General features: G+C 36.1%; 1 protein-coding gene across 1 annotated transcript; it reads left to right on the forward strand.

Annotated features, from left to right (window-relative positions):
* Window positions 1–15601: 15601 nt before the first annotated feature.
* Window positions 15602–18579, forward strand: LOC110102164 (putative disease resistance protein RGA3). Its single transcript, XM_028695024.1, has 2 exons — window positions 15602–18311; window positions 18465–18579. The coding sequence occupies exons 1-2, from the start codon at window positions 15733–15735 to the stop codon at window positions 18577–18579; spliced, it is 2694 nt and encodes an 897-aa protein (XP_028550857.1). The 5' UTR covers window positions 15602–15732.
* Window positions 18580–19416: the final 837 nt, after the last annotated feature.

The following is a 19416-nucleotide window of genomic DNA, read 5'->3' on the forward strand; positions in this document are numbered from 1 at the left end:
TTTTTCCTAGAAAAAACTCGGTACAACTCGGTATTTCTCGGTACAGCTCGGTATAACTCGGTATTGGTCTTCAGAGAGCGGTATTCCTCGTTATTATCAAATAATACCTAGTTGTATCGAGCAAAATACTATATATATATATATTATCATCCTCTTGATCCGGCATGAATCTCGAGGCAAAATCAAGTTGGAAACTTCCAAAATTAAATTTGGGACCATATGAACTTCGATTTCAGCTAACTTTTAGTTAGACTAAACATCTCAAAAATACAAACCCAACGACACTAATTCAACTCAATCCAAGCCAAAATGGGTCCAAATCGAACTTGAAGCGTTATTGGAAAGTTCAAACCACAAATTGGATGAGCAAATGACTTTTTGATGCGGAGCATATTAGTTAAATCATGGCTTAGGAATAGTTTATCTAATTTAGTACCTTTTTTCTAGAGAGTTCTTGGCATTTCTATTATTTTGTTATAAATAGATGCTATAGGTAGAAGAAGATATGAATATTTTTGGAATTTATAACAGTTTAGCTGTTTTGGGTCCCCAATAGCTGTTTAGCTCTTCTTCTTCTTCTTCTTCTTCTTCTTCTTCTTGCTTCTCCATGTTTCTCCCCACATCACTTTTAAATGTGACATGCTTATAGTCGAATCAAGCGGCTCGATGAGACGAATCCAACGAACCTAAGATTGTCAAATTCTGATATCATAAATCTTTCAAATGACCAGTAAACAATCCACTAGCAAGGGGATCAATATCGACCATCCATTCAAACCACTATCTACATAACCTTGATCTTCCTTTATTTACTGCCTATGTCACTCTCAAAAAATTATAAATAGAAAGAGGGAGGGAGGATGTGGGGCCAAGCAAGGAAGAGAAGGAAATGAGAGAAACTAGATTTCTCTTGCCACCAGACTCCTCCTCGACCACCGTTGACCTTTCGCCCATCTGTGTACTAAAGCCGGACTTCTGCCCGGCTACCAACTGAAGCCAGATTTACACCGAAGGATAGAAGAAAAAGAAAGAGAAATAAACTTGAGTTCTCTTACCACCAAACTCCTCCTCGACTACCGTCAAACTACTGACTGTCGCCGGACCATCATCGAACTTCTGCCGACAACCGACTAATGCCAAATTTCTACCAGGCCAACAACTATCATCGGACTACTGCCCGACATGCAACAAAAGCCGAATTTATACCTGGCCATTGAATGACAACAGTCTTTTTGGCTTCCGTCACCCATCGACTACGATCCTTCTAACCATCATCGCCCGAGTACGATTTTTCTGACCTCCTTGGCCAGAGAATAGTCTTTTTGACCACTGTTGTCCACCGACTATGATCTTTTTTTATCTCTATTGACTATGATCTTTTTGATCTCTATCACCTGACAACGATCTTTCTAATCATTGTCGCTTGTTGACTATGGTCCTTACGCCTCCGTCGCCAAACTACCATCCTTTCAACCTCCTTCGCTAAACAAAGGTCTTTTTAACTACTATCGCCCGCCAAGCATAGTCCTTCCAACCTCCGTCGCTCGACTATGGTCCTTCTGACCTCCGTCACCATAGAATGGCCCTTCCGACCTCTGTTGCTAAACAACAGTCTTTCTAACTAACGTCGCATACCGACTACAGTCTTTTCGACCTCTGTCTCAAAACAACGATCTTTCTAATCACCGTCACCCACGGACTACGGTCCTTCTAACCTCCATCACCTGATAATAGTCTTTTTGACCTGTCGAATGCTGATTTTAGTCTTCTAACCTCCATCACCATACAAAGGACCTTTTGACCTCCGTCGCCCGCCGACTATGGTCCTTTTGACCACCGTCACATGAATATGATCTTTTCGACATGTGTCATTAGTTAACTATGGTCATGTAAACTAAATGAACATATCAATACTAATTTTTTCAATTCCCACCATGTAATACACTCTATATGATATATAATTATTGCATGAAGCCAAGGTCTTCCTCCTAAGGAAGGGCTTCATTTGTAATTGACTACAAATACCAGTGGATGGAAGGGCTTCATTTGTAATTGATTGCAAATACCAATGGATTCATTCAGACTGGTCTAGGCCCTATAGTTTTCTCACCTTTTTCAGGGGTTTCCACGCAAAAACTTTGGTGTCTCTTATGAATCCTACACCCTCCCTTTTATTTGATTGTGTGATGGATCTTCGTACAAAACTAATATATTAACTTTTATATTTCTCTATATGAAAATATTCCAGGACGGCAACATCCTGACATCAACTATCACTAAATCAATTTTATGAGAATCAAATTTGGACTGGGGGGACAACCTTGACTGTATCTGTGGTCAAGAAGATTCCTCCAACACTTTCAACATCCAAGACAATATCTTGGGAAAGTATTTTTCATAAAACTTCAAGAAAATGCAAGGATGCTTCCAATAAATTACAAGCATTATACAACCCCTAGTTGGACTTCTACTCATAAACCGATTACCGTCCAAATCCATCTCTAACCAAATCCCTTTTCAGCTCCTCACCGGCAACCCGCCATCCTACAAACATCTGCGATCTTTTGGATGCTTATGTTACCCGTGGCTAAGACCTTACTCCAAGGACAAACTAGCTCCCCGATCACACCCGTGTATCTTCATAGGCTACTCACCCCAGCACAAAGGCTATCTCTGTCACAATACTGTCACAGGACGAACTCACATCTCCCGGCACGTTATCTTCCACGAACATATGTTTCCACTCAAAACTACAGCCAACTCGCACCTCAATGATCACCAGCCTTCTCACACACACATACCACCGCTCCTCCTAACACGATCTTCAACTATCCCTCACCCTTCTGTGCCTTACCCTCCACCTAGAACGGGATCCAGCACCGACCCTGCCACACCGAACCCACACCGCCCTCCTGTCAAATTACCTCAACCTGCTCCTGACGTATCAAGCAAATCTCCTCAAACTCATAACATCCCTATGCAGGGTCACCCCATGCAAACACGTCTGAAATCTGGAATTCAGAAACCGAAGAAAGTGTTCAATCTCCTCGCTCACCAAACTCCGCACGACACACCTACAACTTACACTCAAGCGCTCAAAATAAATCATTAGCGGGAAGCCATGCAAGCTGAAATAGATGCACTCAAACAGCAATCAACATGGACCCTCGTCCAACCTCCCGTTGACAAACCAATATTAGGGTGCAAATGGACCTACAAGATCAAACTCCTACCCAATGGCCAAGTCGATCGATACAAAGCTCTTCTGGTTGCACTCGGTTACGATCAAAAGTTCAGTATCAACTACAATGAGACCTTCAGCCCAGTAAAGAAGATGCCTACAATTCGTCTCTTACTGACGCTCTCCCTACACCGAAATTGGTCGGTCTATCAGCTTGACATATCAAACGCCTTTCTTCATGGCGACCTACCCAAAGACATCTACATGCGCCAGTTGCCGGGCTTTATCGAACAAGATCAACCTCATGCGGTTTGCAAGCTCCAAAAATCCCTCTACGGTCTAAAGCAAGCACCGCGGCAATGGTTCCAAAAACTCACCAGTTTCTTATAACAACAAGGCTTCCGGTTTTGTCGCTTCGATCCCTCTCTTCTTCTTTTTACTCAAAATAACATTCAAATATACATCCTTATTTACGTTGATGATTTCTTGGTGACAGGCAACAACGAACCAGCGATTCGCCTTCTCCTCAAGCAACTCCAAACACAATTCGCTCTCAAGCAACTTGGCCACATCTCGCTCTTCCTTGAAATCCAGGTGACCCGATCCAAACATGGCTATTTTCTGTCTCAAGAGCATTACGCTACTAAGCTTCTTAATGAAGCAGGCTACAAGGATTGCAAATCTGCTCATACTTCCGTCACACCTACCACAAAACACAAAGAACCGAACCTGCACCCACATTCGGATCCAACTCTATACCGCCGCCTTGCCGGATCACTACAATACCTAACCATTACAAGACAGGATATCGCATTCGCAGCGAACCAAGTCTGTCAACATATGCAATCCCCCACCGAACACGACTTCAAGGCCCTCAAGCGCCTACTTCGCTACGTCAAAGGCACCCTCTCCTACGGCCTGCCGATCATAGCCAGCTCCCTAGACTTACGGTCCCACTTCGACGCAGACTGGGCGTCCGATACATCCGACCGGAAGTCAAATCTCCGGCTTCTGTACCTTTCTCGGTCCTAACCTCATCTCATGGACAATCAAGAAGCAGGTAACCGTCACCAAATCTTTGACTGAAGCTGAGTACCGCTCCCTCTCCGCAGCCGCATCTGAGGTGATCTGGCTCCGCCGTCTAGCCACAGAACTCAACCTCACGCAGCACTCACTGACTATCATCCATTGTGACAACACCTCGGCAATGGCTATCGCCAAAAACCCGGTGTTTCACGCAAGGACGAAACATATTGAGATCGACTACCATTTTATTCGTCAGCAGATTGGCTCCGGCAACATCACGCTCGAGCACATTCCATCCAAAGATCAAATCGCCGACATTCTCACAAAGCCTTTTGCAATCTCTCGATTCAATGAACTACGACACAAATTAAACATTCGGACAAGCGACTGCTCAATTTAAGGGAGGATAATAGCATATAATTAAAATGTACTTATGTCTGTTACTGTTATTTACAGCTTTAACATAGGATTAGTCTATAAATACACTCTGTATCAGCTCTTTGTTGAAGAAGATAACATTTTCTCTTGTCCCGTTTTCTCTGGCTTCTCCGAACTCCTTCCTTCCCAGGCTTTGCTCTCAGTTGGACGGGTAGAGCAGAGGTTGGGTTGGGCAGATCTCAGGCCACTCTCGGAAGTGGAGCTGACTTCGGACAGAAGGGAGACGGGCCTACAGGTGAAGAGAACCAGTTGGTAGAAGCTGGATTCTACTAACTCGAGGTGGAGGAGGAAGCTTGAGGGGCTGTAGCTGGGGTCGCTTGAAGTTCGAAACAGCAGAGGGGAAGCAGCCAACGTCTCCTGGAGGTTTTGCTGGATTCGCTCGAGTGGAGTGAAACAGGAGGAAAGGTTGTGGGAGGAGATTCGGCCTTAGCAGTGGAGGAGGGATTTCACGGCCAGGACGAGGGCTCTTGAACTCCAAGAAAAACTGAAATGAATGAACTCTTTCTCTGTTTAACGAGACTATCTTGTGTTTAAACAAAGCAAATGACGTTTGAGGACAAGATTATTTCTGCGGGATATCAGGGATTTCGTTCAGAGATTTAGAGCAGGGTTCAGAGAGCTAATACGAGATTTGCATCAAATGGGCTCCTGATTTTACATATGACTTTTGATTTCTTTTTTCCACATGCCTTAAAAGAGTAAAATCCATTAATTAAGCTTTGTAATGGCAGAAAATTGCTAATCGACCAGAACAAATCATCAATTTGTGTGATTTCCTCGGTTTGCGAGCACTGTCTCGTTTTTTTTGTGTGTATTTTGTCTTGTTTTACGTGTCAATTCGCCGAATATCGGAATTAGACAAATTAATAGTGGAATTAGGGTATTGTCGATGTCTCGATCGCGATGACACAGTCCGTCTCGAGATCGGACTTCATTTAAATATCATCGAGGCCTGATTTTTATCAAAATGTGTATTATCGTATTCGAATCATCTCGGAATTTGTGCCACTATCTCAAACAATCCAAATTTGCAAAAAAAAAAAAATTTCTTAATGTTGACGATGTTTCAGACATAATGGCACTGTCCGTTTTGCAATCAAACGTCATTTCATCGCCGACGAGGCTAATTTCCCTCGTAAAGCGTGCATTTGCATCATATTTGACTCGCCTTTGAAATTTGTGACATCACCTCAAACAACCCAATTTGATCAAATAAAATATAGATTCTTAATGCATACGATGTTCCGGACGTAACGACGTCATCTGTTTTGTAATCGGACATTGTTTCATCACCGACGAGGCTAATTTTCCTCGTAACACGTGCCTTTGCTTTATATTTGGACCGCCTTTGAAATTTGCAACACTATATCAAATGATTCAATTTGATCAAATAAAATGTAGACTCTGAATGTCGACGATGTTCCGGACGCAATGGCGATATCCGTTTGTCAATCGGACGTCGTTCGAATATCGACGAGGCCTCATTTCCGTCATAACGCAGGCCTTAATATCATATTTGCATCGCCTAGAAATTCACCAACATCTCAAGAAATCCAAATTTATTAAATAAAATGTATATTCTAAATGTCAACAACGTTCTGGACGCAATGGCGATGTCCGTTTGTCGATCGGACGTTGTCTGAGCATCTTCGAGGCCTTGTTTCCGTCGTAACGTATGCCTTTATATCATATTTGAATTGCATAGAAATTCGTCACCATCTCGGATGATCCAAATTCATTAAATAAAATATATATTCTGAATGTAGACGACGTTCCGGACGCAATGACATAGTATGTTTCATGATCGGACATCATCTAAGCGACGTCGAGGCCTGATTTCCTTGAAATACGTGTTGTCTCGAAATTCATGTCACTGATTAGGATGATCCAAATTGAACAAATAAAATATAGTTTTTGAGTATTTACAATGTTCTGAACATAATGACGAAGTCCGTTTGTTGATCCGACATCGTTTGATTAGCCTCACTGTTTAATTTCGGGTGTCGGTCGTCTCTTTTGACCAATTTCATTCAATTCAATTACGAGGGGCCTCGACCTAGCATAATTCAATGTCCTGATCGCAACGATACTATCCGTTTGGCATTTAGAGGTCATTTGACCTCTTAAGTGATGTGTTTCATCAATGCACATATTGCTTTATTTGTCAGTTTGAGTCCTTTCTCGCGTGGTCTGATGTGTAGGGGTCAACAACCTTCCTCTGATATCCTCCATAGTTTCTTCTTGAATATGAGACGCTGAATGAAAACCAATGCAATCCAGATTTGGACTAAATCATCGTCATTGAACACATGATTTTGTGGAAATATAAAACAAAATAAAAAACAAATTTGTGGAGATCTGGGAGATCTATATAATTCAGTCTTAAGATCGAAAAGATATAATTCTAGCCCATTGCTTTTAGTACTTAAATTGCTTTCTAGAACTATCATCACTTGCCTTTCATCCAAATTAGAATTTAGAACGCAACAAATGACCTTTGCCGCCAATGGTGATCCTGAAAGCTTTTTTTATTACCTCTCCAGCAATGGCTCTTAATTTTTTAAGATCATTAGGGTTCTCTACATCATCAAATGCATGAGTTGAGAAGTTGCAAACACTCATTCTTCTCCAGACCCTCTAATCTAAATATTGTCTTCTTTTTAATGACCTTTGAGATTCGTCCTTAAATATCAATTCAAGTTTTAACCAAAATCCTACTAGATAAATTCCAATAAGGCAGAAGGGCGATCACGTTCTCCAATTTACTTTTATCTATAGGCCGATTTTTTTTGCCCCCCCCCCCTCGCCCCCATCCCAAAAAAAAATCCTTTATAGCGTGCGGTCCATATTTTTTCTACCTACCTTCTCTCTACTCTCTCTCTCTCTCTCTTTATTTTTCATTTCCATTATGCTTTTATATAGCTGGCAATCTCCTACTTTGGCCCCTCTCTTTTTCTCTCTCTCCATGAGATATGAGACTACTTTTCTCTCTCCATTCTCACATTACTATTTTTTTAAATTAAAAATTTCATCAAATTTTTTTATTTTTTTTAAAACTCCAAATTCTAGTTTATAGGAGATTTATGTAATTAAACCCAATAAATTACATTAAGGAGAATTATAATATTTAAATTTAAATCAAGTAGCTTAAAATATTCTTATTATAAAATTTTATATATTTTTAATATACTTTTATAATAATAAGATGCAGTTTTTTTATAAATTTATTATTTATTGTAAAATATTTTTTAGTTATATTTTTATTTAAATTATATATGAAAATATAATATATAAGAGTAGTTGAAATAGATGATCATAATAATATATAGTTTAAATAAATTTGTGTTGAAATTAAGGCTTCGTTTGGGTTAGCTTTCTTACTGCTTTCTGAAACAGTTTTTTATTATAAATTTCCTAATTCAATAAATTTTTACACTAGAAAGCTATTTTAAAAAACAATAAAAAATCTGTCTCAAACGAAGCCTAATTTAGATGAGTAAGACAATAATTTCTTTTTCATTATAATAAAATTTATCATCTTATAATTAAAAAAGAAAATTAAAACTATAATATCAATTTCGAGCTAAAATGAAAAAGCTTGAGATTATTTTTAAAGACAAAATTTTGTGCCACCGATAAAAAATATTGGCTCCTCCACTGTTTTATCCTGCTCATCATTCTCCCAAATGTCATCCAGCACAAGTAAGAACTTTTTGGACAACACCTCAGTCCCAAGACTATCTTGTAGGGCCTTAAGTGCCTCCAAACGAGGCATCGCCTTAAGAGATTACAACATAGGTGGCATTGGATGAAAGAATTTGAATTGTTGTAGCATTTCAAATTATATTCCTGTTGAAATATTAGAGGTCTTTGGCTGTCAAAACATTACCTCTCTTCCTCTAGCTGATGAAATAGCAAGACTTGCAGCACTAAGATACTTTACAGCACTAAGAATTATGGAGAATGATGAGCTGGTTTCAGTTCCAAATGAGGCGGAGTGGTTTCTGAAAGTTTGTTCATTTCTTTGTAAGCTGAAATTTAATTGATCTCGCGTCCTTAGAGTCTCTCCCTTCCTCCTTGGAAAGCTTATCTTCACTTCAGAATCTATCTATTTATGAAGATCCTAAACTTCGTGAATTACCAATTCTTTCTCCCTCTTTGAAATTTCTAGCAATCGAGAAATGTCATCAGAGTTTGGTTGAAGGCTCGGTTTGGTTCAAGATTGCTCACATTCCTTATGTTGATATTTCTACAGATTTGGACCAACTACTTCAATTAATTTTCAAAGTTTGTAGGAGAAATAAAAAACTAGAAGCGAACTTCTTTCTTCTTATGCTATTTTCAAAGTTTTTCATGTTCTCTTGCTCTAGTCACATAACTCAAATATATTGTTCAATATTCTCTTACTATTGTGAATCTCTATGATTTAAGTGGAGTTTTTGTTTCAGCTAAATCTCTTGTTTGTGTGGAATTTTTGTTTCGGTTTAGTGAATGTCTCAAATTTTTTTTTCTGTGGCACTATCGGCTAACCAACTTATCTCCAGGAACATTTCTGCTCACCCAGTCTTTTTGATTATTCTTTGAGTGTGATTTCTATTTTAGCATTCTGAAGGTTCTTTTTTCTTGGGCTGCTATTTTCTTTGCTTAGACTTAACATTATAAAGGTTTTCAACGGCATCAATGATAATTCCCAACTTTTTATGAATACAATTTTTTTTTCTATTTGGTTATCTGTGCTTCTATTTATTATGTTTGCTGTGAAAAAAGGGGAGAAGGTATGCTGGCTCTATCTACTCTCTAAATATTATTTTAGTTTTGATTAAAAAGGCCATCAAGGCTAAAATTAGCTGTTGGAAGAATTATTATAAATTTCTAACTTATCTATGCTAATTTTCTTTGTCCTTATTTTCTTTGGACTTTGGGACTGGACATCTATATTTGTTTATTGTAATTGGGACTTCTTCCTGCTTGACTCTTTTGTGGTTATCCTCTGTATGGTTTTTGGGCTGCTCCCTCCCATGGATGATTCTTACTTGGCAATCGGGTGACAAACTTTTCTATTGGTTTTGCAGGAAGCCTCCTGCCATATATATCTCCTGAGTCCGGCAGGCCTCTCCTGAGTCTGGCAGACCTCATGGCCTTCTTAAGTGGTTTTTGGTTATTTTTGCTGCCTACATAATGACTAAATTTTGGGTTTTTTTGTCATTTTGAGTTTGCTTTGCAACCTGTGGTTTATTTTGGTGATTAAAGCTTTGGGATCTTAGTTTTGGCCTCCTTTTGGGCCTATGTTTATAAATTCTGTTTTTTTATTTAATGAAATTTAAAGCCGTGGTAATGGATTTGTTATAAATGCTTTCCCCCCTATAACTTTTTCAAAAAAAAAAAAAAAAAACAACCTTGATTGCAACTCATAGTAATGGAGTTCAAACTAGTGGAGGGCATGCTCTTTTGGAATTTACTGTTGCATGTGTTTGAATATTCTTCTGCTAGATGTTTGCTTGGTTAGTTTTTTTTCGTAGATACTTTGATTAAATATGTGATTATTACTGCTACAGAAGATTGTAAAATTGAAATTAGTGTTGCAGTTACCTTAGTTCTCTAGTTTATATTTATGCTAAAAAAAATGTTTTTCTTCTACTGATTTGTTGTTCTATCTACACATAATGATCTTGCTCAAATTACGCTCTCATTGAATTTATTTTATCATTAGTGGATGCTTTAAGGCTATAAATAATATAAATTAAACTGAATGTTATCCTGATCAAGTTCATTTATTTATTTTCTTATCAAATTTGGATCAAATTTAAAGATTACCAGATTTTAAATCTTTTTAAAACTTATTTTTAAGTATTTTTTTTTTCAAATGTTTAAATTTCTAATTTTTATTTTCTATTGTAGTGAGACTTAATTGGGGCTAATTGATTTATGGTCTTAAAGTAGATTGAAGAGTCTTAATCAGTATCATTAAAGTTAAATGAATTGCAGGCATTAAGTAAAAAAAATTATTTACAGTACACATGCTTAATTATAGTATAAAATTTGTTGGAAAGCAACAGAAGAAATGGTCTCAAAAGAAGCTTTAGTATTGTAGATCCACAGACTACTCTTCTACATTAATGAGGGAAAAAAATTTATGAGAGCCAATACTGCAACAGTCTTTTTATAGCTATCAGAATTAATTTCATAAGTGAAGAATGAAATTTTATAAAGAAGAATTAATTTTACATCTAAAAAAATTGATGAATTATATATAAATACATATTTATAATGGAGAATTAATTTTATATTTAAAAAATTTGCATATTGCAAATTGATACATCATCAAAAAATTATCTTAATTGAGCACAAATCTTGAGGCAAAATCATGTTGGAAACTTCCAACATTAAATTTGGTGTCATCCGAACTCCGATTTCAGCAAACTCATAGTCGAACTGAGCGTCTCAGAAATATAAATCCAACGACACCAAATTCGACTCAATTTGAGCATAAATGTGTCTAAATTAAGGACCTGAATCACTATTGCAATGTTCAAACAACAATTCGGATTACCAAACAACAATTTGGATTACCAAACAGTTTCCAAACATGATATCCTTATATTCTAATTGAGCGGCTTGACGAGACGAATCCAACAAGCTTAAGAGCATGGAATTATGACATTATTGAGACCTTCAAATGGCTAGCGAACAATCCATGATCAAGGGATTCAACATCGGTCATTCGGTCGTCCATCCAAACCACTCTCTATTTATACTTGATCTTCCTTTTATTTACGGGTCATGTCACTCTAAGAAATCTATAAATAGAGCCCCCCTTTCTCTTGAAAGAGGGACCCAAGCCAGAGAGCAAGAGAGAGATTAGAGATTGCTCTTGCCCCCTAGATTCTCTTCAACTACCTAATGGTCGAACTTCTGTCAGACCAACACCTTGAGACTCGAACTTCTATCAAACCCCCACCTGAGACTCGGACTTCTACCGGACCAACACCTGACGGTCGTACTTATGCCGGACCACCACCTGATGGTCGAACTTCTACCGGACCACCACCTGAGGCCTGAGCTTCTGTCGGACCACCACCTAAGACCCGGGCTTCTGCCATACCATCACATGAGGCCCAGTCTTCTGCCAGGCCACCACCTAACGCCAAGACTTCTATCGGACTTATACCTGGACATACTACAGTCTTTTCGACCTCCAACGCCTGTTAACTACGGCCCTTCCGACCTCCATTGCCTGCAGGCAACTGTCTTTATGGCCCATGCTTCCTATCGACTATGGTCCTTCTGACCTTTGTCACCTACTACGGTCCTTCCAACCTCCATCACCAAGCAGCGTTCTTTCTAACCCATATCTCATGTCGACTACTATCCTTCGACCTACATTGCCAGGCAATAATCTTTCTGACCCCTATTTCCTGTCAAGTACAATCTTTTTGACCTCCGTCGCCAGCCGACAACGATCCTTACGACCAAACAAACACGTCAGCAATGACTCTTCCAATTTCCACCATATAATGCCATTTGTATGATGTATATTTGCTACATCAAACTATGGACTTCCCCCCAAAGAAGGGCCTCACTTGTAATCGATTGTAAATACTAGTGGATCATTTCAAATTGGGTTAGGTCCCAAAATTTTTAACCCATTTTAAGGGGTTTCCATGTAAAAACTCTGGGGTCTCTTATGAATGCTACACTCTCTCTTTTATCTGTTTGCGTTTTGGATCTTCATCCAATGCTAAGACGTTAAGCTTTATATTTCTCTACCGTCGTGACTACTCCAAGACACAACACAAATAATTAATTTTTCAACCAAATTTTTTGAAGGAACAGAATAATAACTGAAATGAGTAAATATCTTAAGTGGAGTTTTTGTTTCATCTTCGTATATTGCTTACGTGGGTTTTTGTTTCAATCTGGTAAATGTCTTAGAATTTTTTTTCTTCGATTGTTATTTACTTATGGTCGCATTTTAATAAGATTTGTTGATCTAATGATTTTGTTTAAAATAGCTATTGGTTAGGCTATATAAGCTAATCAGCTAATGCTCGTTGGTAGATAATTTCTAGTTCTTGAAAACTTTAACTTTTTAATTTGGCTGAAATTTTTTTACATTCTCTTATTTAAATTAATTTTATTTCTATGTTTTTTAATTTCTAGATAAAAAATTGCAGGTATTAATTCGACTTATGGATACATCATCAAAAATCGGCTTGATCGAGCACAAATCTCAAGGAATATCCAATTTGGAAATTTTCAAAACTATATTTGAGATAATCCTAACTTTTATTTAAGCAATCTTATAGTCAAACTAAACTTCATCAATTCATTAGAAGATAGGGAAGCTTGCCAGCAAAAGCAAAAAATATATTCAATAAAACTTTATAATTATTATTTTCATGTACTTGCTTGATGCTACCTAAATTATCATGGTGTCTTGTGAAAAAACAAGAATATTAAGTAGCAGAGAACTGTATCTTTCTCCATGTGAAGTTCTTTGGACTTCATGCAACTTTCACATGATTACTTGAACGGGGGGATGAGAGATCCTTTAGATTAATTGCTTGAATGGGGAGGATGGCAGATTCTTTATTTGCAGCCGGATTGCTTGAATGGGGGGATGAAAGATCCTTTTGATTGCTTGAATGGGGGGATGACAAATCCGGACCCTACAAGCTAACATTATTCCTTTTTGTTTTCTTTAAATGGCAGCCGGCTTGCCTTGAGAGCACAAGCTTTTGCAAGGTGTGCGGAACACAAAGTGAGAGTTGAGAAATAGACAAGGGAAGTGAAGTTTCTGTCATCTTTAAGGTTAGTTCTGAAGAATTTTAAAATGTGTTGATTTTTTTAATATGCTGTTTGAATTTTTTTGTTGTGAGTACTAAGTGTTTCTGAAGGAAAGTATTAATGTGTTTTGTTTAAGTAAGAATTATATTAAATATCTATGAGTTAATATTACGAAAATTAGTGTCTATGAATGTTAACTATTTGTGAATTTCGATAATTAGTTTTAATATGTTAATGTTTGTGAAGAAAAATAACAACAAAATTATGGAGAAAAAATTAATTAATTGCGCATATACATTATAAAGTGTAACTTTATTTACATTATATTTAATATTTTTTATGTTAACATAATAAATTGGAAAAAAAATTAAAACTGCAGAGAATGTATTAGAGAAAAAAAATTTAGAAATATGTTTTTAAGAAAACAATTTTAGAGAAAATGAAATTTTAAAATAAGAAATTGAGAAAATTCAAAAACTTAATATTTGCAAAACTAAATGCAAGAAGAGAGAGAGAGAGAGAGAGGCTTAGAGGGAGAAAATAGGTAGATTTTAAATATTAAAACTTTCATATATTTAATGAAATTTGAATTAACTTTCAGATATATTTAATATTATGTAAAAATCATTATATTTAATATAAAATATTATTATGTGAAAATTAATATTTAATATTATGTTTAACTTATTAACTTTCGTATATTAATTTGAAGTTATAAATTAATTTTAAGTTAAATTTTGATAATATTTAAATGTATATTAATTAATAAAATAATTTTTAAGTTATTTTTATATATTAAGTTAATTAAATACATCACTTAAAAAAAATATAATAGACACAACTCTCCTTGGCCTATTGGTTGAGAGCTAAGGCTTCCAACTAAGAGGTCTAAGGTTCGAGTCTCTGTGTATGCGTTGTGTGTGTGAGTTTGCCTTAAATGGCCTAAATGTCCAAAAAAAAAAAATATAATAGTTAGAATATTCACCATGTTAAATTTTTTAGTATCTTAAATTAATTTTATTAAATATTTAAAATATAATGAATTACATTAATTTTGTCTCACATTACTTGGAGGTTTTAACCGAAAACAGAATGAGCTTTTGCTATTATGATGGAAAACACCAAAAAAACAAAAAAAAAACAGAAAAAGCAATTACTATCAAATATCTTATTTAAATTATCATTTTTTCTAAAAATTTCTTCTTAAAAGTATATTTAAGTGATTTAATTTACATTTACAGAAAAAAAAATCAAATAGAGGTAAATAAAAGTTACAGTTATAAATGAGTATGTGCAAAAAACGCAAGATGCGGTTCGGTCAGCTTTGGGAAAAAAATTCTGTTTTAAGCAAAAAAATGCAAAGCATAAGAGGTTTGTATCAGATTTAATGTAGAATTTAAGAAAAGAAATTTGATAGTGCGTTTTGCACAAATTGTGACTTAGAATTATTTTCACAAAAACATTTTATGTAAAGATTAATTGCGCTTTGAATAGAAAACGTGAATCAGGTATGCATTTTCTTCTCAAAATGCTAACATACTTTGCATTTTTTCCTTAAAAACAATTTTATTTTTTTCGCAAAGCACACCCGACCTCTTTTCGCAAAGCTGTTTTACGTGTATGTTCCTTTTAAAATTTTCTTTTAATCGTGATCCTTCTCCTAATTTAATCTTTAATAATGATTTTTTTAGAGTAATAAATATTTCTGAAGGAAAGTATTAATATGTTTTGTTTATTTATGAATTATGTTAAATATCTATGAATGAGGAAGCAAACAAAATGAAGAACAATTTAGTCTCATGATTAAAAATATGCAAATATGCATATCTAAATATTAAACTGAATATTTCATTTGAATAAGAACAATTTAGTCTCATGATTAAAAATATTCAATCTTGAAGCTTCAAGGCATCCCAAAAATTAGACTTTCTATAACGATTTTTTAATAAATAAAACATTTTTATTTAAAAAAAGTTTTATATTTAAAGACTGATTTAAAAAAATTAGTTAACTAATAATTATTCGGCAGCTTAGACTTTATTTGACACTGCTTTTTTACTATTTTTAAAAATAATTTTTCAATACAAGAATTTTTTTAAACGAATTTCTTTTTTCACAAAAAAGTAATAGGATTCGAGCCTGCCTTGGGTGAGAGGGAGGAATACACTTGCTTCCTTCCTTCCTTCATCCCGATTTCCCTTATCTAAACCAACAGCAGACAATCTAATCTGCATCTCTTCCAATCTCCTTTTTTTTTTCTTACTGTTCAGTTGTCCTGCTCTACATTGATCGTCGTTACCATGGCGGAAATGTTTCTTGATCCAATTATGGAGAAGCTCATCAACGCTGGCTTGCGTTACCTGAAGGATCAATTCAGATGGAAGAGACGCACGAAGGAGAACCTGGAAAAGCTGAAAGAGATTCTCCCCAGAATAAAAGCTGTCGTCCACTTTGCTTCCAGCCAAGAGCAGATCACAGAACAAAATCCGGCTCTTAACGAATGGCTATGGCAGCTACGAGATGCTATTGATGATGCAGATGACGTGTTGGATGAGCTGGAGTACATGGAACTAGAAAAACAGGTGACCAAAAACAAGAAGCTGAGAAGGGTGCGTTCCATCATGAAATCCATGAAAAAAAGACTTGTCAAAATTATCAAACGTGCTCTCAAAATTGATCCCAACTTGAAGCGACTGGAGGAGGCTGTGCAGAACCTTCATAAAGTTTCAACAACTGGTGTTGATACTTTCCTTCATCTTGTAAAAGACGCAAAGCAGGAGCTTCAGAAGCAGCAACTTAAGCAGTACAGAGCGCGTGAAACGGGATCCTCGCCTAAAAATGATCTCATCGGTCGAGGCAAGGAGAAGGAGCTTGTTATGGAGTGGCTGAGGAATCCATCAAATGAGCCTCGGGGAACTGATTTGTACAGAAACATTACTCTTCTATCTATAGTGGGCCATGGTGGTATGGGGAAGACAACTCTATTGCAACATGTTTATAAAGATGAAATTACAAAAGAATTTGATCTTAAAATGTGGGTTTGTGTTTCCAACAACTTTGATGTGAAAAAAGTCGTTGAAGATATGTTGGAATCTCTGAAGAAGGAGAGGCCTCGTTTGGAGACACTTGAGGCACTTCAAGGGCGTCTCGAGGAGGAGGTGATGTCCAAAAAGTTCTTACTTGTGCTGGATGATATTTGGGAGGAGGATGAGGAGAAAGATAAAAGCAAATGGGAGAATGTGCTCGCCCCTCTAGCTTCTGGGGGTTTTGGTAGTAAGATTCTGGTAACAACTCGAACGGACTCAATTGCACTGATGTTTGCAAAGGTAATTAAAAAGAAGAAAGAAATAGTTAAATTAGAGGGCCTAGAGGAAGATGAGTGTTTGCAGCTCCTCAACTCTCATGCATTTGCTGGTGTAGAGAACCGCCCTGATGATCATAAAAAATTAAGAGCCATTTCTGGAGAGATAGTTAAAAAGCTTTTAAGATCCCCATTGACAGCTAAAGTCATTGGTGGTGTTCTGAATGACAACTTGAATGAAGGGCATTGGATGACAGTTCTTGAAAGCAATTTATTGGATCAAAATTCTATCCATTCCATCTTAAGACTGAGCTATATAGTTCTCCCAAATCATTTACAAAATTGTTTTGCATTTTGTTGTATGTTCCCAGAAGATCATGAGTTTGATAAAGATGATTTAGTCCGAATGTGGATTGCATTGGGTTTCATTCAGCCGTCTCAAGAAATGACTATGGAGGATATCGGAGGAAGGTATTTTGATGTTTTAGTAAAAAAAACTTTATTTGACAAGGTCGATGATAACTACTACACTGGATATTACTACAAGATGCATGATTTAATACATGAGTCAGCATCTAAATTTTTTGCACATGTATGCAGTAAACTTGTGGATGATGAAGAGTTATCTTTCAAAATTCCTGAGACTCTTCGACACTTGTCTGTTCAAACTACAAATCCAAACTTCTTAAGAAAGATTGAGAAGTTTAAACATTTGCGTTCTCTTTTCTTGTTTTGTGAAGATTCTAATCAGGATATTTGCAATGCACTGATTAAAATGCTCAAAGCATCGCGAAGCCTGCGCTTATTATACTTACTGCGTCCAGAGCACTTGGAAATAATATCTGAGGAGATTGGAAATTTGATACATCTTCGATACTTAAAGATTGATGGTTATGATTGTACTATGCTGCCAAGATCTCTAAGTAATCTCTATCACTTGCAATACATAATCTGTGATGATCTACATAGTGCTGATTTTTTACCAAGTGACATTAATAACCTTTCTAACTTACGTTACGTGAAATTCTTCGGTGATTATATTTCATCGATATGTGGGATTGGGAAGCTAAAGTATCTTACAGAACTGGATAACTTTGTTGTTAGAGATGTGAGTGGTTATAGAATTGGGGAGCTAGAGAATATGAATGATCTTCGCATTTTAGGAATCTACAACCTTGAAAATGTTAAGGATGCGGAGGAGGCTTGTAGTGTCAAATTATGTGCCAAGAGCAGGCTCACAGATTTAACCTTAGGGTGGGGGTGGGATGACACTGATTTGTGGAACATCTATTTATGTGAGAAAGTGCTCGACAACCTTCAGCCACCAAAATGTCTAAGGGTTCTGTGGATAAATAGATACATGGGTGCAAGGCCTGCTCTATGGATGAACAACGTCAGTCTTACCTCCAATCTAGAGCAAATCATATTGAAATATTGCAGTAATTGGGAAACTCTTCCACCTTTTGGGCAACTTCCCTTCCTCAAGACACTGACACTTTACAACATGCCGAAAGTAAAATGGCTCCAAAGTAAATATAATGGGAATGATAAATACCGTACCTTTCCATTGCTAAAGGAGTTATCTATTTACGAATTAGAAGCATTTGAGGTTTGGTTTGAGGCAGGAGTAGCTGCTGAAGATGGATGTTTGTTTCCTTGCTTAATTCAACTGGACCTCTTTGACGTTCCTATGCTTCGGGAATTACCGAAGCTTCCTCCCTCTTTGGAAAGTCTAGAAATTCGGAAATGTCACCCAGAGTTATATGAGCGCTATCGAGAGGATGGAGGCTCCGATCGGCACAAGATTGCTCACATTCCGAATATCCATATTTCAACCGGATATTAGGTCCAACTACTATATTGATAGATAAGCAAACTTGTTTCTTTCTTCTTTATCTTATTTGTTTTATATATATATGAAATGTGAAGAATGCATAATATTTCAGCATGACCCAGCTGTTTGTATCACTTGATCGATGTACTGTTATGTATCATTTGATGGCCTATTTGTATATAAATTTATTCTTCTTTTAATATTTCATTATATATGTCATTAAATTCTAAATTTTAATCCTTTACCAGTTACAACTAAAATCTATATAGTAAAACAAATTAAACTCTTCGATTTTTTTTCTTATTGATAACTTTTCCTTCTTGAGAAATTTTAAATTTCTAATTTGGCCTAAATTTTTTATATTTTATCTTATTTAAATTAATTATATTGCTAATTTTTCAATTCCTAAACAAAAAAATTTGCAGCTATTAATTTGACTATTGAAGGTTATTATTAAAAATGAATATTTTATTTATAATATAAGATATTAAATTATCAGTTGTTAAAATTTGAGCTTAATTGATTATTATCACTTATAAAAATTTCCTTTTTTATGAGTTATTTAAAACTTTTGAAATTTAATGTTCTTTTACTAAATTGAGTAAATCGAATAAATAACAAATAAATAGAATAAGAGCAAATAAGATTAATAAATTAAATTATCAATAACAAATAAGAATAAACTGAAGATCAATGATTATTATCACAAGAACAAATAAATCGAATAAGAACATGCTATTCACAAACACTTTCGAACTTGGGCCAAACTCTAAGGAATACAATTTAAAAAGAGCCAAACACGGGAACAATTATTACGTCCTCCGACCGGACGTTCCTCAATGTCCGGTC

Source organism: Dendrobium catenatum, unplaced genomic scaffold (assembly GCF_001605985.2).
Source record: "Dendrobium catenatum unplaced genomic scaffold, ASM160598v2 fragScaff_scaffold_621, whole genome shotgun sequence".
Classification (NCBI taxonomy): domain Eukaryota; kingdom Viridiplantae; phylum Streptophyta; class Magnoliopsida; order Asparagales; family Orchidaceae; genus Dendrobium; species Dendrobium catenatum.